Here is a 26,469-nt window from a genome sequence, read left to right as displayed (position 1 = left end):
TGAGAAAGAGATTTACTTTAAGCAACTGGCTTATGTAATCGTAGGGGCTACCAAGTCCAAAATAGGTAGAGCAAAATGACAGGTTGGAAATTCTGGCAGAATTTCCATGATGCAGTCCTGAAACAGAATTCCTTCTTTCTTAGGAAGCCTAATCTTTGTTCTGAATGCTTTCATATTTCATATTGTAGATAAGGCCCACAATTACTTCAGGTCAATTCAGTGTAAATGTTAGTTACAACTAAAATACACGTTCACGGCAACATCTAAGCTAATGTTTGAACAAACATATTAGCATCAGAGCCCAGTCAAGGTGGCAGCTAATATTAACCAACACTTGCGAACTTCAGATCCTGGGTGTGATGCCTACTTCCTAATTTACTTAAATTCAGGTACAGGACATTTACTTTGTATTTCTTTTCTTTTTTCTTTTCTTTTTTTCCTTTTTAAGGCCTCACCCATGACATATGGACATTCCCAGAAATAGGGGTCAAATTGAAGCTGCAGCTGCCAGCCTACACCACAGACACAGCAACGGAGGATCCGAGCTGCACCTGCGACCTATGTCTCAGCTTGTGGCAACACCAGATCCTTAACCCTCTGAGTGTGGCCAGGGATCGAACCTGAATCCTCACAGAGAGACTGCGTCAGGTCCTTAACCTGCTGAACCACAATGGGAACTTCTACTCTGTATTTCTTTTTCTTTTTTTTTTTTTTTTTTTTTTTTTTTTTTTTTTTTTTGTCTTTTTGCTATTTCTTTGGGCCACTCCCAAGGCATATGGAGGTTCCCAGGCTAGGGGTCTAATCGGAGCTGTAGCCGCCAGCCTATGCCAGAGCCACAGCAACACGGGATCCGAGCCACGTCTGCAACCTACACCACAGCTCACGGCAACGCCAGATCGTTAACCCACTGAGCAAGGGCAGGGACCGAACCCGCAACCTCATGGTTCCTAGTCGGATTCGTTAACCACTAAGCCACGACGGGAACTCCTACTCTGTATTTCTTTATTTAGTGTTAGGGTAAAAAAGATCAGAATGATGAATAATATGATATATAAAATTCTTCTAAGCCATAGTTTTAAAGAATCCTTTTGGGAATCATACCCACTCTTTAACAATATTAAGGAAATTCTTACCACAAAATATTCATCAACAAATGGCTGGTGCCCACTATACACCAGAAGCCAGAGACAAGATATTCCTACTAAAATAAAGCTTGGCAAACTTTCTCTGGAAAGGGCTCAATAGTCACCATTTGGCTTTATGGAGCACATGCGCTCTGCCACAACTATTCAATTATAACACAAAAGCAGCAACAGATAATACATAAATGAATAAGCAGGGCCATGTCCCAATATTACTTCATTTACAGATAATGAAATTTAAATTCATGTAATTTTCCTGTGGAACAAAACATCCTTCCCTTGATCTTTTTTCAACCACTTAAAAATGTGAGAGCATTCTTAGTTGTCCAGTTATACAATAACAGGCAGTGGGGTGGATATGGCCCATGGGCTGTAACTCGCTGACCTTTGTTCTAGAACTCAGAGTAGAAGAGAATGAAACATTACAATAGGACAAATCATTGCTACATTAGAGATTTTCACCAAGTAGGGCAGAGAAGAGAATGATTAAAAAAAAAAAATCCAAATATTTGCAGCAACATGGGTGGACCCTGAGATTATCATACTAAGTGAAGTAAGTTAGAGAAAAATAGATATCATATTATATCACTTAATTGTGGAATCTAAAAAAAAAAAAATGATTCAAATTAACTTACAAAACAGAAGTAGACTCACAGAGAAAACAAACTTATGGTTACTAAAGGGGATGGGGGGGATAAATTAGGAGTTGGGATTAATATATACACACTACTATATATAAAATAACCAATACATATATACATGTGTGCATGTGTGGGTGTGTAATATGTGTAACTGAATTACTTTGCTGTACACCTGAACCTAACACAAGATGTTAAATCAACTAAACTTCAATTTAAAAAAAAATATATGGATAAACAGACTAAATCAAAGACTGCAAAGAAACCATAAAAGAGCAAATAGCAGATTGAAAAATCGACCTTAACTGCTTTTTACCATATATAGTACAAGAATGAGTATTTTATCAGATGGCAGAAGATATGACTAAATGAAGTGTCTAAAAAGGACAAGGTCATCCTGGATTATCAAGTGGTCTCTAAATGTCATCGCAAGCATTGTTTTAAGAGAGAGGCAGCAGAAGATCAGAGAGATAGAGAGGAGACAATGTAAAACCTAAGCAGAGGTTGATGTGACCACAAGCCAAGGAACACTGGCAGCCACCACAAGATAGAAGAGGCAAAGGGGCAAGGAACAGGTCCTTCCCTGAGGCCTTCAGAGAGAGTGCAACCCTGTCAGCAACTTAATTTAGAAATTGTGGTCTCCTGAACTGTTAGAATAAATTTCTGTTGTTTGTCAGCCAGCGTATTTGTGATAATTTTTACAGCAGCCTGCATAGCACACCCCAAACAATTCACACATCCGGAGCTGAACAAGTCAGGAACATTCAGAAAGCTGCCTGATATTTAACTACCGATGTACTCCTACTATGTACCTGGAGTGAGGTACTGCCTGTCAGCAGACTCTCTACTGGCTCCCAAACCAAATCTTTTTTTTTTTTTTTTAAGGGCCACACCCACGACAATATGTAAGTTCCCAGGCTAGGGGTCAAATTGGAGCTGCAGCTGCAAGCCTATGCCACAGCCACAGCAACACCAGATTTGAGCCACATCTGTGACCTATACTGTAGCTGGTGGCAACACCAGATCCTTAACCCACTGAGTGAGGCCAGGGATTGAACCCTCATCCTCATGGATACTAGTCGGATTCTTAACCCACTGAGCCACAACAGAAACTGCCCCAATTCCTTTATTTACAACAGTAGCCTTTCAGCAAAATGAGAAAACTCTCTCAGCTACCCAGTTTACAGACTTGCTAATAATGACAATCTGTTCCCTTTTGAAAAATAAGGTCTACAAGTAAAAGGGGCAGAGCACTTTATCACTTCTATAAGGAGTTCTGGGTCTTAGATGAGCCACTGTTTTGTTATTGAAAACATTATCTAGCACATTCACGAATCCCCCGCTCTGATTTTTTTTTCTAGGTAGGGGACAAAAAAAGGCAACATTTCTACATCTTTCTCTATCAAGAGTATTCGTCACCAAGTTCCATCATTTTGTCTCTAATACAGTTTTACTCTATCTCCATTACTAGTACTAGAACCTCCCCAAAAACACTAGAGAGGCTCTATCAGTTTCCTATTGTTGACCACAGCAATGAAATGCTAGAGGTCAGAAGTCCAACACAGGTCTTACTAAGATAAGCTAGTGGTGTCACTAAGACTTCATTCCTTCTGGACGCTCTAGGAAAGAATCCATTTCTTTGCCTTTTCCACCTTCTAGAAGTCACTTAGACTCTTTGACCTGCATAGCCTCTTCCTTCATCTTCACAACCAGCATTGTTCTATCTCCAAATTTCTCAGACTGCAACCTGCTTCCCTAAGTATATCACTTTCTCTGAGTATAAGTCACCTACATGCCTCTTCTAAGAACCTTTGTAATTACATGAGGCTCCCGCAGGTAATCCAGAATTATCTCCCCATCTCAAGATGCTTAATTTAATCACATCTTCAAAGTCCCTTCTGCTATGTAAGGTCACATATTCACAGGTTCTAAGGATTAGGATGTACACCTTTGAGGAGTGAGTACTTTTCGTCATACCATAGTGTTCTGGGAACGTGGGCAGCTGAGTTACCACAGAATCCTTCCTGTTACACATACTTTAAACTACTGAGAAAGATTTAACATTTTTTTTAAATACAGAGCTGAGCACAGAAAAACGAAGGGAAACTCCTACAGGCCAGAAAAGAAAGCAGAAATGAAAGTCAAAATGGCAAGCATACAAATGGTGCTGTGGGGACATAAGGATGGGAACAAATTCCCAGATCAAAACAGTCCCTAATGGGGAGGGACTTGGGTTTTAAACCAGACAGAAGTGAGAAGTGGAACTAAGACCCTGGCATATCTAAACCTCCACAAAGATGTATTTTCAGTGTAAAAGGTCATAGAAAACAACACTACAACCAGGAAGACAGCAAAGATGTCTTTAGTCTCTTTAAAATCTACAAGAAAAAGAAACCCCAAGCCTATGTTTGGAGTCTAAACGTACACTATCCAGGCATTCTGGAATCTCCAAGCCCAGCATTTCAAATAAAAGCTGATCTCAAGCAGTGATGGCATATAGGGAAGGAAAGGCAAGGAAGCAAACTCAAAATGACTCAGGAGGGATCCTTGTGAAGCCCAGCCCTCACACCATTCCCAAAGAAAAAAAATACAAACTTTGTTATTCAAAAATCACAGAACACCCAAGAAAAAAATCTACATGAGAGAGATGTAACAGACACAGGAAAAGGATTAGAGTGCCCAAGAACTTGAAGTAACAGGCCTAACTCAATGAGACTAGAATTACTGTGTTTAAAGGGACTGAAAAGATCAGAGAATGAAAACCATATGGGTAAGACAAAACCCTATTGTAAAATACAGACAGGAAAAAGAGCCAAACAGAACAAATCCAAAGAAAGCAGAAAGAAGTGAAATATATAATAGGAAGAATAAATAAACCTTCATTAAAAAATAAAAAATTGACAGGTCCTTCAGCAAAATCATTTCTAAGAAAAAGAACAAGAGTAAATGCCCCCAAATTTCCTTGAACAGTTATCAAAAACCCCAAACGGGATTTCCCAGACAGTGCATCAGGTTAAGGATCCAGCATGGGCACTGCAGCAGCTCGGGTTGTTTTTGTAGTGCAGGTTCAATCCCTGACCCAGGAACTTCTGCATGCCATGGGCACAACCAAAAAAAAAAACCTCAAATCAATATGGGAAGAGAATCTGAAAAAGAATGGATGTATGTATACATACAACTGAATCACTTTATTGCATGGCAGATATCAACTATACTTCAGGAATACTTTTAAAAACAAAACAAAACAAAACAAAAAAAAACCTACAAAAAAAATCATTCTAAATGATAAAACCAGAAAAACCTTTCCTTCGAAATTCAGGAATAAGACAAGGGTGCCATCTCTCACCACCTGTATTGAGCACTGGAGTGGGGGTCTTAAATCATTGCACAAAAGTGAACATGGAACAAAGATGAGGGGAAAACAGTGGTCATCACTCAAATGAAGGGGATTCTCTACACAGGAAATCCAAGAGACTGTGAATATTATTAAATTTGTAAAAACCAGAAAAGTTGCTAGAAATTAGATCAATGTACAAAAATCAACAGCATGATGATGCAACCCCTATTTTTTTTTAATTTTTTTTAAATTTTATTTTATTTTTTTTATTTTTATTTTTTTTTTCTTTTTGCCATTTCTTGGGCCGCTCCTGAGGCACATGGAGGGTCCCAGGCTAGGGGTTGAATCGGAACTGTAGCCGCCGGCCTAAGCCAGAGCCACAGCAACGCGGGATCCGAGCCTCATCTGCGACCTGCACCACAGCTCACGGCAATGCCAGATCATTAACCCACTTAGCAAGGCCAGGGACCGAACCCGCAACCTCATGGTTCCTAGTCGGATTCGTTAACCCCTGCGCCATGACGGGAACTCCCCCTATTTTTTAATATATTTCTTTAAATGCCATTTGTAATAGAGCCCCCCCCCCCAAATACAAGGTACATATAGATAAATCTAATAGAATTATTACAAGAACTCCATGGAGAAAACTGAAATGATTTCAAAAACATAAAAAAGGAGTTCCCGTCGTGGCGCAGGGGTTAACGAATCTGACTAGGAACTATGAGGTTGGGGGATCGGTCCCTGCCCTTGCTCAGTGGGTTAACAATCCGGCGTTGCCGTGAGCTGCGGTGTAGGTTGCAGACGCGGCTCGGATCCCGCGTTGCTGTGGCTCTGGCGTAGGCCGGTGGCTGCAGCTCCATTCGACCCCTAGCCTGGGAACCTCCATATGCCACGGGAGCGGCCCAAGAAATGGCAAAAAGACCAAAAAAAAAAAACAAAACAAAACAAAACAAAAAACCATAAAAAATATATACACCTAAATTAAATGATGAGCTATATCATGTTCATGCTGGGAATATACATTAGAATGAAATACCAATTCACCTCCAATTTAGCCTACAAATTCAATGTATTCCTAGTCAAAGTCTCCGTAGGATTTTGAGTGAAAATTTATACAATGATCCATTAAGTTATATGGAAGAATAAATATCATCAAAAAGCTAGGAACATTTTTAAGAAGATAAAGAAGAAAAGCCTGTGTCTGCCGCACTTATTCTCAGCCCAGCAATGCTGTTACCAGCTGCCATGCATAAGGAATACTCCATCCGGTGTTGTCACTGCTGTGCTGCAGGTTTGATCCCAGGCCCAGGAATTTCTTTACAGCACAGGTGCAGCCAAAAAGAGAAAGATGCTCCTAGTGGCAAATCAACTTTCGTCAGTGATTATATTTAAATGTCCCAAGTTCTGTCTTTGTTATTGTTTTTCACCATACTCTGCAAAGCCTGAGCCTGACTACATCTTTCAGGTATTTTATTTTTTTTAATTAGTAAAATTAAATATATAAACAATACTGAAAGAACTAAAGAAGTTAAAAATAATCCAAACATCATAATTTATTGTAATGCTTTGGTAATCAAAACCAAGTAACTAAACAAGCCAACAGTGTAGGCTTGAAGAGACATGGAATCCTAAATTAGTAGGGAAAGAATAGTCTTTAAATTAATAGCTCTTTCATTGTGAAGAATAATAGTATTTTCACATTTTGAATAACAATAGTAGTAATCCTTACCCTACCCCATAGATTTAAAACCTAAACAAAAAAGGCAAAACTTAAACTTTGGGGATAAAAAAATACCAAAAAATGTTTTGACTTCATGGTTAAAGAAAAATTTCTCAAACGAGCCCCCCAAAGAGCATGCATAATACTAATATGGTATTTACTATACGCAAGGAAATGTCCAAAGTGTTTTACATTTATTAACTTACTCTTCACAACAACCCTATGAAGTAGGTAGTACTGTTGCCTCCATTTTCTAGACAGGGAAGTTGTGCACAGAAATGTTAAACTTTTCCAAAGTTTCACAGTAAGGAAACAATAGAACTGGGATATGAATCCAGGCTGGCTGCAGAGTTCATATTCTTGCCCACCACATTACATCTCACATTAAGACTATTAAATTCTATATAATAAAAAAACAGCAGACATGTAGGATATGCCTAGGGGAAGATAGCTATAGGTGTTGGAAACATATACAAATCAATTTAAAAGGACAAAAAAGCACACTAAAAAGTGGTCAAAGGTGGAGTCCCTGGTGGCTCAGCAGGTTTAGGATCCAGTGTTGTCACTGCTACGGCTTGGGGCTGCTGCTGTGACACAGGTTCGATCCCTGGCCCCAGAACTTCTGCATGCCTTGGATGAGGCCAAAAAAAAAAAAAAAAAGTCAAAGGGAATGAAAGGTAGTTCACAAAGAAGAATCCAAAAGGCCAATAAACACATGAAAGATGTTAAATCTCCTTACACATCAGAAAAACAAAAATTAGAACAATGAGGTATTCATTAGTGAACTTCATAGCAAATCTCACATTCACTAGATTGGCAAAAATTAAGCCACTTTACAGAACAATTTGGCAGCACCTAAAAAAGAGATATGCATCTCTTACTAAAGCAGCAATTCTGCTTCTAGGTTAATGTCTGAGAAAAATACCCATGTCCCCAACCAGACATACATATATCAGGATTTTGCTGCAGCCTTTTTTGTAATAGTAAAAAATAAAACAGAAAACAATTTCAAATACCATGACTGAGGAATTCACAAACTCTGGTAGGGACCACACAGTAGACTACAAGTGATCTATTGCTATTAAATCTATAAATTCCAAACACAAAAATGAAACAAACTATATAAATACTGATAAAATAAACCATTTACATGAATTTGCAAACACAAAAACACTATATATTCTTTGTGGTTGATTAACAGATCAAATTGGCATATATATATAGATGCCAGATAACGGATTATATATATAGATATAGATACAGATATATAGATATATATGCCTGGAAATGACATATGTTGATTTTAGGACAGTGAGTACTTTGGGGTGGGGGTGAGGAAAGGTGATGGAGTGTGGCCTTTAGCTGTACTATGCATTTTAACCTCTTAAAGAGGGAGACACATGGCAAAACACCAGCATTTATGAAGTCAGGCTATTGCACTCACAAGAGTATACCATAATGTTTTCTCTGCATATTAAACATTTCATAGTTAAAAGTAGCCTGAAGGAGTTTCCTGGTGGCTCAACAGGTTAAGACTCCAGCATTGCCACCACTGTAGCCCAGTTCCATGCCGGGCCCCAGAAATTCCACATGCCATGGATACGGCCAAAAAAAAAGTAGCCTGAAAATTTAATAGTCCCTTTCTTACCAGACCACCAATACTAAATTCTTCTGCCCTACTTTCCTCTGTAAATTGGTTTAACTTTCCTCATTCAGCCTTTGTTCCCACTAGTCCCAAACACAACCACTTATATTAAGATATTCTCATTTGTCTCTCAAATATTTCATATTAGTTCCCATCTGGGCATCTCCAGGTACTGTCCACATTCTCTTCAATAATTTCTAATTCCCGTTTAGGAAAATGGAGGGCTTTCAAATGAAGGTGTAATAAACCTGAAGGCAGGAGGCAATAATCTGTTGAATAACCATGATGTGTTGATAACAGAAAGCAAAGTTCTAGATCTGTCACGCTGGATCAGACTCCATGTAAACAATGACCTACCCTCTTGTCATCCCCTTCTGGTAGCCAACTCCTACATGCACACACACAAATACACATTCTCATCTGTAACATGGAACAGAAGAGGATTTAACTGTCCACTCCAAAACAAATTTTCCACTTATTACCATAACAGGGAAACTGTCAAAGCATGAATGTATTTAAGTGACTCAATTTTCTGATAACCCCCAAAAATAGGTTTAGGTATTTTTAACAAAAAAAGAAAAAAAAGAAAAGAACATAAATGATTTCTTGTGTGTGACTGCTATTTCTAACACACTGTATCAAAAATCCCCCTATTACTCATAATTAACTTTCAATTAGAAATAACGCCTAAAGGTTCATGACATGCCTCCACTGAGATATGATTATCAGTGTTTCTTAACTTACTAAGAAGGAACATTTGAACGATAATAATAAAGCAATTTATTTCTGAGTAGTGGTAATTGCATGTTATGATGTTTGTAATCCTGAAGAGAATGGTCTTCCAAAACCAGTGATATAAAAATTATTGAGTCCCATAGAATTAATTCTAACTGTATAATTAAAAATCCTGTTTGTCATTAGAACTTGGTAGACAAAGGAGCCTCAAGAATCTTTTGTTTAATAACAACAGTTTCCTTATGAGACCAATTGTGATAGAAAGTAAATTTAGACCTATGACAAATAGTTTCCTTCCTTTGGGAGGCAGAATGCTGATAAAAACAAAGTATGGATCTGTTAACTTGTTGATAGCGATGTTTATTATGAGCAGGAAGCTCTGACCTTTCCTGTTCTCTCTTTAAAACAAAGAAAAGTGAACATACAAAAAGAGCTTTCAAAAGAGAGAGGACAAAAGTTAAATGAAAAGGCACACCAAAGCAAGATTAGAAAAGCGTCTGCAACTGGCAGGTTTCCCCAGGCAAATCCTTAATAAAGGAGGTGGTTGCAAAACAACTGCTGTGCACACGGATGGATGGTGATGGAGAGCGCCTGTAGCACCAAGCTACTGACCAGTGGTCTTGACCTCACCCCTTCACTTTATAGATGATAAATCACAGTAGCAAAATGACATGCCCAATGACAGAGGCAGAAGTGTGGCAAACTTTCTGTCTGGTGCATTTCTTTCTCCCTGCAGGATGATCTCGCCATGCCTAGCACCATAGTTAAGTAATTTTTAACAATGAGAGGCAATATTATAATGCATAAGAAATTACAGTTCCTGCTTTGTAGTCAGATTGACGGGAGTTTGATTTGCAATTCTGTGACTTAAGCCCTAGGAAACCTGGCAGTTACATAGTCATGTATAAATAAGGCCCTCACTCACATGACCTTCCTGTTAGTCAACTACAAAATCCGTGTTTATTCATTTTGGGCTTTTTCCTTTTACCCAGCCTAGAAAACTTGTCACACACCTACATTCATACACAAGCACATAGGGCATTGCCTGGAGTGGGGGAGCAAGAAATGTTTCTCAGGATGAAGTCTTTATCTTTGAGATAATTCTAGCAAATAAAATTGTTTAATAAACATTATTTATGCACTTCCTGGATTGATACATACAATGCCAAAAAATATGCTTCTGCATGATGTTCTTTTTTTTTTTTTTTTTTTTTTTTTAGGGTCGCACCCATGGCATATGAAGTTCCCAGGCTAAGGGTCGCCACAGCCACAGCAAAAATGGGATCCAAGCCACATCTGTGACCTACACCACACTCTTGCAATGCCAGATCCTTAGCCCACTGAGCAAGGCCATGGATCAAACCCCGTGTCTTCAGGGATACTAGTCAGGGTCATTACTGCAGAGCCACACTGGGAACTCCCATGATGTTCTTTATAATCTAGCCCAAGTAAGTGTTGAAGCATTAAATCACTACTGTAAACCTTTCAAATGATGGAGGAGTTGCTAGAACATTCTAGACTTAGGAATAGAAAAACACGACAAATTCCTGCTCAGAGAAAGAATGATCTCTGTAGGGGACACATGGTGTTTTTATAAGCCAGCACATACATTTCTTTTTCTTTTTTTTTTTTTGTCTTCTTGCTATTTATTGGTCCGCTCCCGTGGCATATGGAGGTTCCCAGGCTAGGAGTCGAATGGAGCTGTAGCTGCCGGCCTACGCCAGAGCCACAGCAACATGGGATCCGAGCTGCGTCTGCAACCTACACCACAGCTCACAGCAACGCTGGATCGTTAATCCACTGAGCAAGGGCAGGGACCGAACCCTCAACCTCATGGTTCCTAGTTGGATTCGTTAACCACTGCGCCACGACAGGAATTCCCATACATTTCGTATAAAACTGTTATTATAATGTCTCACTGGCCCCTTCTAAACACTATTAGCAGCAATCACAGTTGCTCATCCTCTTATCCACAGTCATTGGTCCATGGATTGGGTCCATAAACCAAGAGGGTCAAATTGTAGGAATATTAAAAGAAAAAAGGGGGGAGGGGTTCCTCTGGTACAGCAAGCTATAAGGACAATTAAAACTGATTCTGGAAGTTCTCTGGTGGCTCAGTGGATTAAGGATCCAGCATTGTCCCTGCCATGGTATGGATTCAATCCCTGGCCCAGGAACTTCTGCATGCCAAGGGTGCAGCCAAAAAAAGAGAGAAACTGATTCTGCTAGTGACCATTTTGCACATGCAAAGTTCCAGCCTCAAAAAGAATCTACCCTGGAGTTCCCGTCGTGGCGCAGTGGTTGACGAATCCGACTAGGAACCATGAGGTTGCGGGTTCGGTCCCTGCCCTTGCTCAGTGGGTTAACGATCTGGCGTTGCCGTGAGCTGTGGTGTAGGTTGCAGAGGCGGCTCAGATCCTGAGTTGCTGTGGCTCTGGCATAGGCCGGCGGCTATAGCTCCGATTGGACCCCTAGCCTGGGAACCTCCATATGCCGCAGAAGCGGCCCAAAGAAATAGCGAAAAAAAAAAAAAAAAAGAATCTACCCAGAGGTAAGCTGGGCTGAGAAGTGGGTAGAAGGAACAAGAGAGTTCTGACCTTTTCTGAGCCCCTTGATCCAGCCATATTTTGTCAATTACTGACTCTCCCAATTACATCCTTTTAAGAGTTTGTGCTATTGCACCAACATGTTCTTTTAAGTTCATTTATAACTTAGAAAGAATTCTGGTTAATACAAGCTTCACCTTGTAAGTCTTTATCATCAATTTTTAAATACTCGCAAATTAGCAGGGACTCTACCTTCACCACTGTGACCACCTTCCCCATCTAGACTAACTCTCAATCCAGCACCTTGTCAAAAACAAACACAAACAAACAAACAAAAAAAAAAAACAAGCACTCCCTTTTAGCCTAAAAGACCTCCTTCAACCTTTTTACTCTAAGGACAAAACAAACAGGAATCCATGAACCAGAGAAATATCCTAGGCCATCTGTCTCCTGCGAAGACCCTTCTACCAAACTCGCCTCACCTTTACTGCTGAGAAGTCTGTGATTGCCTGCAGATTGGGAGCAGAGGTTGTGTGGCAAGAGGGAGGAATTACAAAGGAGAGTAAGAACTTTGGCAGGGGGTGGGGGTGTGATGATATGTTCAAGGGCTTGAATGTGATAAGGGTTCACAGGTGGCTGTGTCAAAATTTTATTAAATTTACATTTTAAATATGTGCAGCTTATTATATGTCATGAATATCTCAATAAAACTGTTCCAAAACACACAGAGTTTTACAAGGAAAAGCATTTTATTACAGCAACATCTTTCCTTCAGCCTGGAACAAATCAAAATGCCTAGAGCTGCAGATGTAACTGGATGACAAGGAAGTCACAGAAAACAGACGGAAACTGGGACCTTGGAAACATGCTTAAATTGTGCACCAGCTCTAGACTACCTACTTGTAGATGCTACATGAAAATATAACACTTACTATTTTTGAGCAGCAGTAGCTTGGTTTCTTTTACCTGCATCTGGACTCTATTCGTCACATGGTGGTCTTTGATGGTCTTTTATTTTAAGTCAGTGAAATCAGGTCATTTCCAGGATGGCTATCTTTTGTTTCTAATCTAAGAATAAAGTCCAAATCCCAGGCTGCCAAATCCAAGAATGTGAAGGGCCTGGATTACCTCTGGAGGTAATTCATTAGCCACTATTCCCAACTCCAGTCATACTTTGAATTCTTCTAATGAGTCCTCTCCGCTTTGAGTGCTATACAATCAAAGCACATGTTGATCTGATTTTCCTGGCACCTGGCTAAGTACCTGGAGCAGAAGAGGTACTCAAAATACACTGCTGAACGAAAGAGCTCATGATTTGACTCGTCATGCTTTAGGTATAAGCAAAAGCTTATTTAGGGGAAAGAAATCCAGCCTAAGGGGGTTCCAGATCATTCTTTGTCTATACAACCAGAAACAAGATGCAAAGACAGACTTGCATCATTTCTAGAAAAGCTACATTTTTCTGAGCATCCAAATTCTACCAGGGTAAGTGAACTGCTCTGAGGATGAAAGAAGAATGCAAAACCTTTGAAAAAGCTGGATTTGATTTTGTAGTTAAATTATTCGTGGCTCAGTGGTAAGGAACCCAACTAGGTCCCATGAGGATATGGTTTGATCCCTGGCCTCATTCAGTGGGTTAAGGATCCGGCGTTTCTGTGACCTGTGGTGTAGGTCGCAGATGCAGCTCAGATCCTGCGTTGCTGTGGCTGTGGTGTAGGACGGCAGCTACAGTTCTGATTTAACCCCTAGCCTGGGAACCTCCATATGCAGCGGGTTGGGCCCTAAAAAGCGGAAAAAAAAAATGTTTTGTCCCACTAAAGCAGGAGAAAAGTTGTAATAATAGCGGAGGATTAGAAACTTAAAACACAGTAATAAGACTTAAAAGGACTATACCATCAAAATATATCACAGCCTTCAGAGATACCCAAAAATAAAGACCCCACATTATCTTCCCTTTCCATGCTTCAACAGTCATGATGAGGAGTTACACTTGAACACTGAACTCTCCCTCTGAACTTCGTCTATGGAAAACTGAAGAACAATTCAGGAATAATCAAGCATTTCACTAATTCCAAACATCTGGACAGAAATTTGAAAATTCTATAAATAATCTAGATATTGCTAAATATCCAGACATTTAGTCTTGAAGCCAAGACCTCAGTTCTTTGTTTCATTTTCATTCCTCAAATGACACAAGGAAGGCTAAGGAGCCTTTGTCACATATTTTTCTTCTCTATATTCTCCTTGGTGCCCAGCAAATTGCTTTATACTTACAAGACACAAAACACACAGTACATATTACCTGCTGGGAAGAAATTATATAGGGAAAATCAGAAGGGTTTGGGACTTGCCATTTTCTAAGGGTAACTAGTTTGAGATGACATTCCCAGCTACCAACAAAGTGTCAACCCCACCCTACCCCCTCCTTCTTTGCAGCAATTCTGGGAGACAAGAAGTGGCATAATGGGCACAAGAGCACTGCACTGATTCCTTCATTCAATGAACTACAGATCAACCATATACCAAGGCTGTGCTGGGCATTTAGGAAGGCAAAAGTTGACTGGGACATGGTCCTTTTTGCTTAGGGACATAAAGTCAATCATATGACAAAATAAAAGGGTAATTGCTTTTTCCAATGACTTCTTCATGGATCAATTCCAGAATCACATCTCAGTCCTCATCTTATTTAGCAGCATTTGACATAGATGTTCAATTCTGCCTCCTTAAAATGATGTGCCTTTGGCTTTTAAGACACAAACCTCTACCAGGTTTTCCTCCTACCTGACCAGCCATTCCCTCTCAGGCTCCTCTGCTATCTCTTCATTGTCTCCCAAAACAGCTATCATAAGCATGTCCTTGGTTCACTTCACAAACCACTGCCCTTCTCCAGCCATCCTCACTAACTTGCTCATTTCATCCAGCAGCAATTCTACATGTATCTCTACATCGATGGCTCCCTGAACTTAAAACCTCCAGCTATTCCCACCCATTGCTATTCTGCCTGCAATCTGACATCTTCACTTAGGTGTCCGATCAGCATCACATCAAATACTGAGCCCCTTATTTTCCTCCTGAAGCCCGCTCCATCCCCAGTCTTTCCCCATTCCTATTAATAGCAGATCCAGCCAGCCAGCTGCTGAGGCTATAATCACAAATAATTTACTACAGGTCTCTCTCACATCCCATGCTCATCCATCAGGAAATTATGTTGGCACCACCATCAAAACACTGAGAAAATCTATTTCTCTTACTTCCCCTGCTATCATATTGGTCTAAACAGCCATCATCTTTGCATAAATTACTGCAATAGCCTTACATGTGATCTCAATGCTTCTACTGTTCTCATCTATAATCTATCCTCAATGCAGGAGCCAGACAAATTTCTAAGTATCAGGCCCAAAGCCACCAATGGCTCCCCATTTCCCTTGGCGTAAAAGCTCAAGTCCTGACGGTGCTCTCAAGGCCCTTCAGTCTGGGCCCCAGAAACTCTCTGACTCATTTCCAACCACTCCACCCCTTGCTCACTCTGTTGTCCCTTGCACAGACCAGGAACACTCCTTCAGGATCTTTTCAATGGCTACTGCCTTGACCTGAAACACTTTCCCTAGATGTCTGTCCTGCCTCTCCTTCAAGCTTCTGCTCCATGATCATCTTCCCAAGCAGGCTAATCCGGACCACCATATATAGAAATATGCCCCGATCCTCCCCTCCCCACTGCTCTTCATCGTTCTTACTCAATTTTTCTCCACAGCATTTTACCTTCTAACATGATTTACTTATTTGCTTACCATCTAACCTCCCCCAAAATGTACGATCCATGAAGCAGGATATGTTGGTTGGTTTTGCTCATTGCTACTTATGCTCAATTAATATTATTGGAATGAATAAAACAAATATTATTTGGGTTCATCTTATAATACATTCATATTAGACTAATAATATAAAGAATCCTAGCCAACTATGATTGTAGTACAATTTTATGGGAAATTGATCTATTCAAGGGAAAACCTAGACATATAGAAAAGACTGGCCAACAGTAGGAGAAAAAAAGAATATTTCAAGAAACAGATTCTATAGTAGATGGAAGTAATTCCTATTTATTATTTTTAAAATAATGCTAACTTCCATGTTTTAAAAACATTTGGCTATCTTCTAGATTTCATTTTGATCAAATTGTCATGTTTATGCAAGTTTTCATTAGGTACATTTTACTTCTGGCGAAAAGGGAGCAGCCAATTCTGCAAATTCAATAAGTATTTAAAGAGTATAAGCACTGTGCTTTAAAAAAAAAATGCTACTAACTAAAGGATACAACAAAGAGAAAGCTATGATCTCTGCTAACAAAAGGTGAATGGTCTAGCTGGAGAAAGCAAACACAATCTATCTACAATATGAAGCATTGGTATGGTTAATGGCAAAGGCAGAGTAAAATAAAATCTCACTCAACACTGGTTCTCAACCCTGACAAGTAATTTAGAATTATCTAGGAAGCTTTGCAAAAGGGATTTTTGTTTTGTTTTGCTTTATTTTAAAATCATATGCCTCCCCCCCTCCGTGAATCCTGATTGAATTCATCTACAGTGACACTCAAGCATTAAGATTCCCAAGAGAAAATTTAAGGAACTAATTCCTTATGACTAAAGAAACAGGAGGTTTTATTTGAGGAACTTTGCAAAGACCAAGCAAGGTATTCTAAGTCAAGAGGCCAAGAGCAGAAGATCTGCAAAGACAGGCAACAAAGGGCAAAGTATCTTGGGAATCCTCTGGGGCTGAAATATATAAAGAGATGCAATGGGAGGAGCAGATGGTGAAAGATCTTGGCTGACATGCTAAGGAATTTGGGTTTATGCTCTGAGAGTTTTCATCCATTATTACATACAAATGGGTCTGAACTATTCATTTCACAGTGATAAGAAAATGTGGAGGATCAACTCAGGTGAAACGTGATAAGGAAAAGGAACTAAAACTAGCCCGTCCACTAGTAATTCTGTGTAGTTTAAGTGACGGTGGCCTACTTTTAAATAATCTAAAACTGTATGTAGGAGTTTCTGTCGTGGCTCAGTGGTTAACAAATCCAACTAGGAACCATGAGGTTGCGGGTTCGATCCCTGGCCTTGCTCAGTGGGTTAAGGATCTGGCGTTGCAGTGAGCTGTGGTGTAGGTTGCAGATGCGGCTCGGATCCCTAGTTGCTGTGGCTCTGGCATAGGCTGGTGGCTACAGCTCTGATTAGACCCCTAGCCTGGGAACCTCCATATGCCGTGGGAGTGGCCCAAGAAATGGCAGAAAGACAAAAAAATAATAAAAATAAATAAATAAATAAAATAAAACTCTATGTTAATTCAACCTGCTAAGACATTCGAATCTCACTTTTCAAATATAGGCTGAAATATAATTATTCCCAAAATAAATTTTCTTTGTAAAAGCCTCTTAATTATGCTGTTAAACTTTGTGAAAGTCAATAACCTCATTTCAAGTGAGAAATGACATCAATGGCACATTTTTGTTACTCTGTTTTAAATTCAAAACTTGGAAAATTTCACAAATATATTTGGCACAAAGGCCTACTATAAATATCAGCTCAACAGCATCATGTGAAAATTCCAGGTTCTGTAAATAGAGAATCATTTTTAAATTCAAAATGCAACTAAATATTCAGCAACCACTTAAATATTTTAAATTCACTGAGTAGTCTGAACAAAAGCTGAGAGAAATAACATAAACCTGACCACACATTAAAATATTAAATAAGGAGTTCCCATCGTGGCTCAGTGGGAACCACAACTAATATCCATGAGGACAAGGGTTCAATCCCTGGCCTCGCTCAGTGGGTTAAGGATCTGGCGTTGCCTGAGCTGTGGTGTGTAGGTCAAAGCCTCGGCTCAGATCCCACATTGCTACGGTTGTGGTGTAGGCCAGGGGCTACAGCTCAGATCTGACCCCTAGACTGGGAACCTCCATATGCTGCAGGTGCAGCCCTAAAAAAAAAAAAAAGACAAAAACAATAAAATAAAATATTAAATAAGAATAGTTTGAAAAATGATGAATGAGAATTTTGAAAAATGGCAAATACAGTACTTTGAAAGCAATAACAGGTAAGTAATTTTTCTTTGGCTGAATTACTACTGTTTTTTATTTATCGTGGAGTGGAAACTTAACAAAATTATAGTTTTCCTGCACTATACTGACCTGAATTGTACTCCAAAAAATGTACAGGTAAATCACTCCAAATTTATACTCACAAATTTATACTCACAGCTCAGTCACTTTTTTCTTACAACTGAAAGATTAACATTACTATTTCGAGGGTATGAACTCTTACCTCCTTAGGGCCTGCTTAGGTTAACACCAGCCTGGAAGCATTGAAAATTCCAATAGCTTGAAAACTTTTTCATTTAACCAACAGGTTTGTAATTCAGAAATGTAAAACAATTCAACTTTTTCAACAAAGCTGTAACAACTTTTTTTTTTCCTATAACGGATGCAAAGCATTTATCTGCATTCTCTCATTTTATTCTAACAACCCCTTGAGAGAAGAAGGAAAAATATCATCACCAGTTTACACATTAAAACAAACAAACAAACAAACAAAAAAAAAAAACCTGAAGCTCAGATGGAGACATTTGCCCAAGGTTAAATTCCAAGCAAATTGTAAAACTGGTATTCAAACTTAGGTTTTCTTTCTGAATTCAATTCTTTTTCTCTCTATAGACTATATAGACACATTTTCTAATCTTTTTTTTTTTTTTGGTCTTTTGTCTTTTTGTCTTTTGTTGTTGTTGTTGTTGCTATTTCTTGGGCCGCTCCCACGCATATGGAGGTTCCCAGGCTAGGGGTTGAATCGGAGCTGTAGCCACCGGCCTACGCCAGAGCCACAGCAATGCAGGATCCGAGCCGCGTCTGCAACCTACACCACAGCTCACGGCAACGCCGGATCGTTAACCCACTGAGCAAAGGCAGGGACCGAACCCGCAACCTCATGGTTCCTAGTCGGATTCGTTAACCACTGCGCCACGACGGGAACTCCCTAATCTTTTTTTTTAACCTATTTTATGACAATTTCAATTTCAGAGATACCTAAAAAGCAAATAAATATATGCCTTAGAAGAAATGTAAATCAGCATAAAAAAAAATTTTTTTTTTGACCGTGCCCATGGCATGTGGAAGTTTCCAGGCCAGGGATCAAACCTGCACCACAGCAGTGACAATGCTGGATCCTTAATCTCTAGGCCACAATCAGTATAATTTGTGATGCATGGAGTTTTTTTCTCAAAGCAACCAAAGGTACAGAAAACAATAATGCCAAAAAAAAAAAAAAAGGAAACATACCTAGATTTTCAAAGAATTATAGAATAAGAAATAAAACTTCTGATATTACCCCTCTCATTTTTAGACCACAAGTTATTTTTTGTTCCTTAGATTCTTAATTAAAACTATTCATACACACATATATAAAAATAGCTGTGCAATTCCCAGAAGTTCTTTTCTTCTCTGCTTAAAAAGCACAAAATATACTTTAAATCTTCAAAATATTTACATATTTTAATAAAACATTTATTTCATACTTCCTAAAATCCCCCACAAATCACTAGGAATGACTTTTTAAGTTATTTTTCACTTTTTGTCAAAATCTTTTCAAAATTATTTTAAAATAAACTATTAAAAACAAAATCGACCATTTACCTCAAGCAGTTTTTGCTTGTATTTATATCCTGAACAGTGTCAAAAAGACCTTAGCTACTTCTACCTTTCCCCCATTCAATCATACCTTCTCCAACCCACAGAGTTGGAGAAGGTGCCTAAATTTGATGGCACTTAAAGTCAGTCCTTCCCTTGTATAGCATGAATTTTCCCACTCCCTAAATCTCAACCAGATCCTGTCTTCAGAGTAGGTATTTATTTACCTTCACATGTGTTTATTATTTCCCACAGTTCTCAGCAGAATGCACACAGTAGGCAAGTGTTCACTGATTGAATTAAGCTCTTGAGATCATATATAGAGAAGATGGCTAATGAAAAAGAAGCTTCATAAGGCATTTTAATTTTGTTTTTTTTTTTTCCTTTTAGGGCCACACCCATGGCATACGGAAGTTCCCAGGCTAGGGGTCAAATCGGAGCTGTAGCTGCCGGCCTATGCCACAGCCACAGCTATGCAGGACCTGAGCGGCGTCTGCACAACTCATGGCAATGAGATAACCTGCTGAGTGAGGCCAGGGATCAAACCCATGTCCTCATGAATACTAGTTAGGTTTGTTAGCCATGATGGAAATTCCAGGCATATTGATTTTAAAGCCCAGTTTGGTTCATGGCTATATGAACCATACACATACAAGTATGTGTCAAGTGAAGAGACATAATGTAGGAAGTTGTAGAGCAAGTCATTCTCTTTCTTCTAACACCATGAAGGGACATGGAGAGACCATAGCTTCTCCCTCTCCTTCCTTATCTATAAACTGTTGATATTCACTGCACTAATTTAGAGTTGTTCAGAACTAGGGATTCTATTAATTAAAACAACCAACACACAAACAACAACAAAATTCAGCCACACCTTTGGCTAGTGATCAAAAGTCCATGACAAGTTTGAGGGATGTTCCATCCAATCTATTTTAATGACATGCTTTCTAGAATCGTCACAAATTCTGTTCTTATCTCAAGATCATTAGCAGGCCACCTGAGCATGTAGACAGTTAGGCTGGTCAAATCCTAAATGCCTCAAGAAAACACTTCAACATGAGAGCGATAACAGCAGGCCATGGCCTTTACACCTGCCACTCCCATATGCAATTCTAGTTATGATATCAGATCCAATCCCATGCCTTTGAGCATATTTCAGAGGCAGTGACCCAGGTGGGATTGGAACCTCTAAAGGGTCTTCCTATTCAGACTTAAAGAAATGTCTCCCAAGTGTTTAACCTGCCCCCAACCACTTCACATCTTAAAATGCTGAGGTGAGACCAGGGAAGATACAGAATCTAAATAATAGTAATGGCACATTTTCATCATCCATTTAAGACCTGGTTCAGCACTGACGTTTCATTCATTTCCAGTTTAAACTAGTCAAGTCATTTAAGCTTGTTCACAATGTATAAGCAGTAGACATGAATTCATTTTAACATAGTTCCTTTTTCCAAAAAGCCTAAGATTTAAAAGGGCTAATCATCTGTATAGTCCCATGAATTTTCAATTAAGTTTTACCACATAGCTATTTAAATCAATACACTATGAAGGTCAGTAATTTAGGATATAAAAGTCTCAATATGTTCCTTCAAAATCACCTTTCTCCTTGCTTTCCTGATACACCTAAATACAACTAAAAATGGCATATCTTGAAAGCAAAAGAACTAGATTTAAAAATAACTTGCCTTTGGACATATTCATCTATGTAGATCCCCCTCAGTCAAATAAGTACGCAAAGGAGACATTCTACTGTGTGTCAGCAGATACTACAAGGTAAAATGTCGAGCAAACAGGTGACTAAATCATGTGGGGTGGGGGTGGTGGCAGAAGTCAGAGCATAAAATGGGGAATGTGAAGTTCTAAGCAGGCCATTCATGCTAACAGAAGAAAATGCCTGGAGAATTGGTCACCAGTTACTTAATAAATCATCAAGGTGATAGGCATGCTTCAAGTGAGACAAAGGTGGATTCTGATCTGAAACTCGACATGGATCTCTAATTACATGAAGATGAATCACCAAGAATTGTAGAATTTTTCTCAAGTCTATCATTAGTGACATGTCGATTAGATTCCTATGAACGAGCCAGAAAAACATACTTTATTCCGGTTTAGGTCTTGTTTTCAAAGCTTTGCAATTATGTTCACATACAAAGGAACAGTAATTGTAAAATGACCCAGCCTCTCTCTCCTGTTGCTGACCACAAGGCAGGCTCCCCAATTCAAGGATGTAACCTAAGCTTGCACAGATGGCCTAGCTCTTTGCTAATGCAGAGGAGCTGGGTTTGTTTTCAGGGTGGGTGCTGCAAAACGGCAGGTGTATTTATAGAAGGGGGCAAGACTGATGGAGAGATGATGACAGAAGCTAAGTTTCTTGCACCTGGTAAAGAAGCCTGTGGAAAGATCTGGATCCTACCGCCTGGGTTCCGCTCCTGACTCCCCAACTACCAGCTATGTAAACTTACTAAAACCCTTTTTGGTCTGTTATTATAAAATTTAGACAAGACCCTTGCCTCGAATGACTTTAGAAAAAGTAACGAAATTATGCGTATAACCTGGGACGTGACAGGCAATCCATAAACGTCAACCTACTCTCCCATCCTCCCGTTCACCCAGAATTGCCCCTCAAAAATCACAAAGGTAGACTGCAGGGTTAAAACTAAAAAGCCCAATTGGCAGGGAAGGAAACTTGGGTGGAGGCTCGCTTATTTACTGGAGAATTTCGCTTAAAATGGAGTTTGGATATTGATAAAAAAGGAAACGCATGGAAAAATCATCAGGTATGAGCACAACTCCCCTTCGCCCCACCCCCACCCCCGCGCCCGCTATTCTCCAAAAAAGACATTCCTTTATGTAAGCACGAAACAAACTTCGGAAGCTGCGGATATCCTGAGAACCTACTGGGTGGCCCCAATTAAAATCACAGGCGCACATACAGCTTAAAACGAAAACCATCCATATGACCGCCTTGTCAGTTTCAGATCAAGATATTTTTCCAAAACTGTCCTCAAATCCGAGGCGGCTCCCCCGCCTCCGAATGCGCCTCAGATGGCTTTGGAAAGCCAAAAGCGAGTTTCAGAAGGGATACGTATGGGGAGGTCTGGTCAAAAGACTGAAAAACAAGGCGGTGGGCGAGGGGGTTGGGGAAGAGCAATGTGGCTGGGGAAGAGCAATGTGGCTGAGACGCGGCCAGTGAGCCAGAAAGACGGCGGCTTCACAATGAGAGGAAGAGACTGCGACAATCGCCGGCTCCCGGTCCCTGGCAGGGAGTGATGGCGAGGCCGAGGGCGCTCAGAGCGTGGGAAGACGGGAAGGGGGTGCAGGATGAAGTGAGAGAGTCGCTGGCCAGACAGGGAAGCCAAAGACCACACAAGCAGGTGCCAAACCCCCAGGCAAGGAGGTATGGGCTTGGGATACTCACCGTGTAGAGTAGGTTCAGCGCACACAGGCAGTTCTTGGAACAAGCGAAGCCCCCGCAAACCATCTTGTAGCCTGTGGTTCCCGGCAGGCTCCTCTACAGGTAAAATCTGGCTCCGGCTGAGCCTCCGGACAGCCTCTTTGTCCTTGCCTTTGGGGCCTGGCCGAGGCGAGGCAGCAGCGGGGACACTGGTGGGGAGACCGGGGCTTGGGTAGGGGTTGCAGTGTGCTACGCGCCCGCGGCGACTCCGACCCGCTCCGAGACCTGCGGCCACAGCAGCTGGAGCCGGAGCCTGAGCCTCGCCCAGCACCCCCGCCTCGCCCCGCGCACTGATTGGCCGCCGGCGGGGAACAAAGGTAGAAATATGCAAATAAATGCGCTCAGCTAGCTTGGATCCGGGAGGGGCGGAGCGGCCCCTGGGAGAGAGGGAAGGGGCGGAGGCGGTGGGGGAGGGTGCCCGAGGCTAGAATGTGTGACTGCGACCTTGCTTGTTTCCTGGGGAGCAGGTGAGGAGAAATGGGCGGCGCTCCACCGAAATCCACGCTGGCAAGGAGAAAGATGACAGCACCTCTCGATTCTTGGCCCCAGCGGGTGACGTGGCACCATTTTGAACGAGATCTTAAAATTAAGCACCTGACCTTGTGAAGGAAGGAAGGAAGCAAGCAAGCAATAAATGAATACATGTGAAAGATTTAAAAGAGAGAATAAGTGAGAAAAATAAAATTATACGGTCTCCACCTCAGTCAATTCATTAGCACTTTCAATGTCTACTGTAGAAATGTGTCATGTAGCCTCAGATTCCTCATCTGTAAATCGGAATATTAATGGTATGTCAACCCCTTTTTGCACAGCACCTGGCACAGAGTAAGGACTTGGTAAATATCGGCAAGTATTAACATATCTAACAGTTTTTGAGTACCTACTGTGTTCCAGGCACTAAGCTAAGCCAATAAATATTTCATGGTGCCCACTACAAAAAAAAAAAAAAAAAAAAAAAAAAGTTCTTACAGAGAATTTTCAAATACTTATAAGAAACCTAAAGGTTCATGCTAAGTAAATTATATCATAGCAAATGAAACATTGTAAATAAAACAATGCAGCTAATTAAAATAACTTATCTTTTTAGAATTGTCTGCTCCCTTTACCTCCCCAGACCCAACCACACCAGGAAAGCCACATTCTAGAGCTTTTGTACCCCATGTTAGTTAACTTTTTGTATACAACCAAAATGAGTTCTAATTTTTTTTTTTCAACTGGATGACCCTCAAACCCAAATAATACTTTGGCAGTCAGCTTTCCATTTTAGAAGCCAGAGGCTTACTAAAGAAGAAAAATTAAATAAATAACAAAATCCTACTGTATAGCACAGGGAACTATATTCAGTACCCTGTAATAAACCACAGTGGAAAAGAATATTAAAAAGAACCATTTTGCTGTACACCAGAAACAAATACAATGCTGGTAAATCAACTATACTTTTAAAAAAGAAGAATTATTGGGGAGATCTCTTCTTCCTCTTCTCATTCCTGGATGTCACCAACACTGCTACCACTTCAGCATTACTTGACCAACTATGACGATTCTCTCTGCTTTCTTCATAATACCGTCTACTCTCCCTGTGGGTTAAATCTCTTTTTCTTGTAGAAATGTCCCCTATCCATCAGAGACCCAACAGGAAGGAGATGCTCATTCAAATGATTGAGAAGAGTTTAATAAAGAGACTATTTTGAAAATGTGGACAAGGTTAAAGAAAGCCAACAAAGGGTGGTGAAGCAGCTCAGAGCTAGCAAGAGCAGGCAAGTATAATTCCCTTAGGTCTGAGGGGCTCGTTTAAGGGAGCAGTTACAGAAACCAGGCAAGAGCTGCAGTTGTAGGAGGGCTGGCTAATAGAACTTGTGGCCTATAAGAGAAAAAGACAACAGAACGACTGAAAAGTGGAAAAGAAAACAAGTGAATATAGTGGGGTTTCTGCTTAGAATTTGGATGGATAAATTTGACAAAGACCATTTGCTCCCACCCTAACATGAGTGAGTTAGAAAAGCTATAAAATTGTTGGGGGTTTTTTAAAAACCTATCAAAAAACAAAAGAACAAACAGAAAAAAAAAAAAAAAAAAACCTTCACAGAGAAAACAGTGGGGAAGCGGGTGAGGACCTGGACAAAGTGGGGGAAGAGGATCAGTTCTTTGGTGATGGATGGTAACTACACTTCAAAGTCATGATCACTTTGTAGTGTATATAGGTGTAGAATTATAATGTTGTATACCAAAAACTTATGCAATGTTACATATTAACTTTACCTCAATTAAAAAAAAAAAAAAAAAAAAAAACTCCAATGGAAGTTAGAAACCAAAAATATCTAAAAGAACTAAAACCCAGGAAGCAATAAGACATTCCTGGAAGAAAAGGCCCACCATGCCTTAATCTCTTATGGATTATCTATAGAAAGAAGAGAGAGGGATAAAGAGAAACTGCAGTAGAGAGGGATAAAGAGAAACTGGCTGATCATGTAACCATCTTTAAAGGTGTATGAACTATTGTGATCATTTATAATCCAAGGATCCCAAGCCACAGAGTGAGTGTACAACTGCTTGCTAGCTCTAACCCATGGACCTTCACTTAATCCTTCCCAAAGATCTTAAGCTTTAAAGGCTGCAGTCAGACAAGAGTGTTCCCTCTCCAATTATCTCAGGGTCCACAGCTGTCCTCAGGTATGACAGTGGGTGAAAGCTGAAATTAAGACAGGGAAGATGAGAAAGATCATACAAAGCAATCTGGATCTTTACTCAATCCCAGGCAGTGGCTGCCAAAGGCTAAGGAAGTACCAGAAGAGAGAAATCTCTGTACCATATACTTCAAGAGCCCTCCAAGTTTGGACTAAAACAGCAGGAAAGGGAGAAAACTCACAAGGATGTGATTGAAAGACAAGGACATGACTGAAGAGCAAAGAATAATCCCTAGCAAAAAGTAAGAGCCAGGTATAAAACACAGAGCTCTCCCGAGGCTCAGAATGCTAGTGGCTAGGCTGTAAAATACAAAGAGATCTCTATGAGACATCTTCCCTATAGGAGGAAAATATTGATTGTTCCCTCAAAAATAGTTGAAGCCAATGCTGAAATGAATCTAACTAAACTTGTAACAAATCCTGACCTAGATCAAGTACAGTGAAGACCGACTTAGGCACGCAGAGAAGCAGCCTGGAAGAATAAAAGATGTTCCATTTTTAGGGAGTCAACATTATTTAATTCATTCTCAGTGTTCTTTTATACACAGTAACTGACACACAATCAAAAATTATGAAAGACTTAGCTAATCAAAAATATTTAACCTATGGTTAAAAGAAGAAATTGTCAGTAGAATCAGAATCAGGGATCATCAAAATGTTAGAATTATCAGACAGGTTCTAAAAACTCAACATGATAAATGTATTAAAAGAGTTAGTGGAAAACATACACGAGCATATGGAGAATTTCAGCAGAAAGATTAAGGTTATTGGGGGGAAATGAAAATGAAATAAAAAGTAAATCAGAGATTTTGGACAGTGTGATTTCAGCAGATTGGACAAAACAGAAGAAAAAGTGAACTTGAAGATAAGTCAATAGAAATTATGCAAAC

General features: G+C 40.0%; 1 protein-coding gene across 1 annotated transcript in view; it reads right to left on the bottom strand.

Annotated features, from left to right (window-relative positions):
• The window catches only part of TSPAN13 (tetraspanin 13), a 36,757-nt gene extending 13,624 nt beyond the window's left edge, over positions 1-23,133 (bottom strand). The window contains exon 1 of the mRNA XM_021063408.2: positions 22,860-23,133. Coding sequence (XP_020919067.1) covers positions 22,860-22,922 — 63 coding nt within the window. The 5' untranslated portion in view covers positions 22,923-23,133. The remainder of the gene's footprint in view (positions 1-22,859) is intronic.
• Positions 23,134-26,469: the final 3,336 nt, after the last annotated feature.

This window comes from Sus scrofa, chromosome 9, assembly GCF_054392235.1.
Source record: "Sus scrofa isolate SSC_HxYL_T2T_F1_AM1 chromosome 9, Sscrofa_HxYL_maternal_Yorkshire_Landrace_v2.0, whole genome shotgun sequence".
In the NCBI taxonomy this organism is placed as follows: Eukaryota; Metazoa; Chordata; class Mammalia; order Artiodactyla; family Suidae; genus Sus; species Sus scrofa.
The sequence above is the reverse complement of the archived record's forward strand: the minus strand, read 5'-3'. Positions and strand labels throughout refer to the sequence as shown.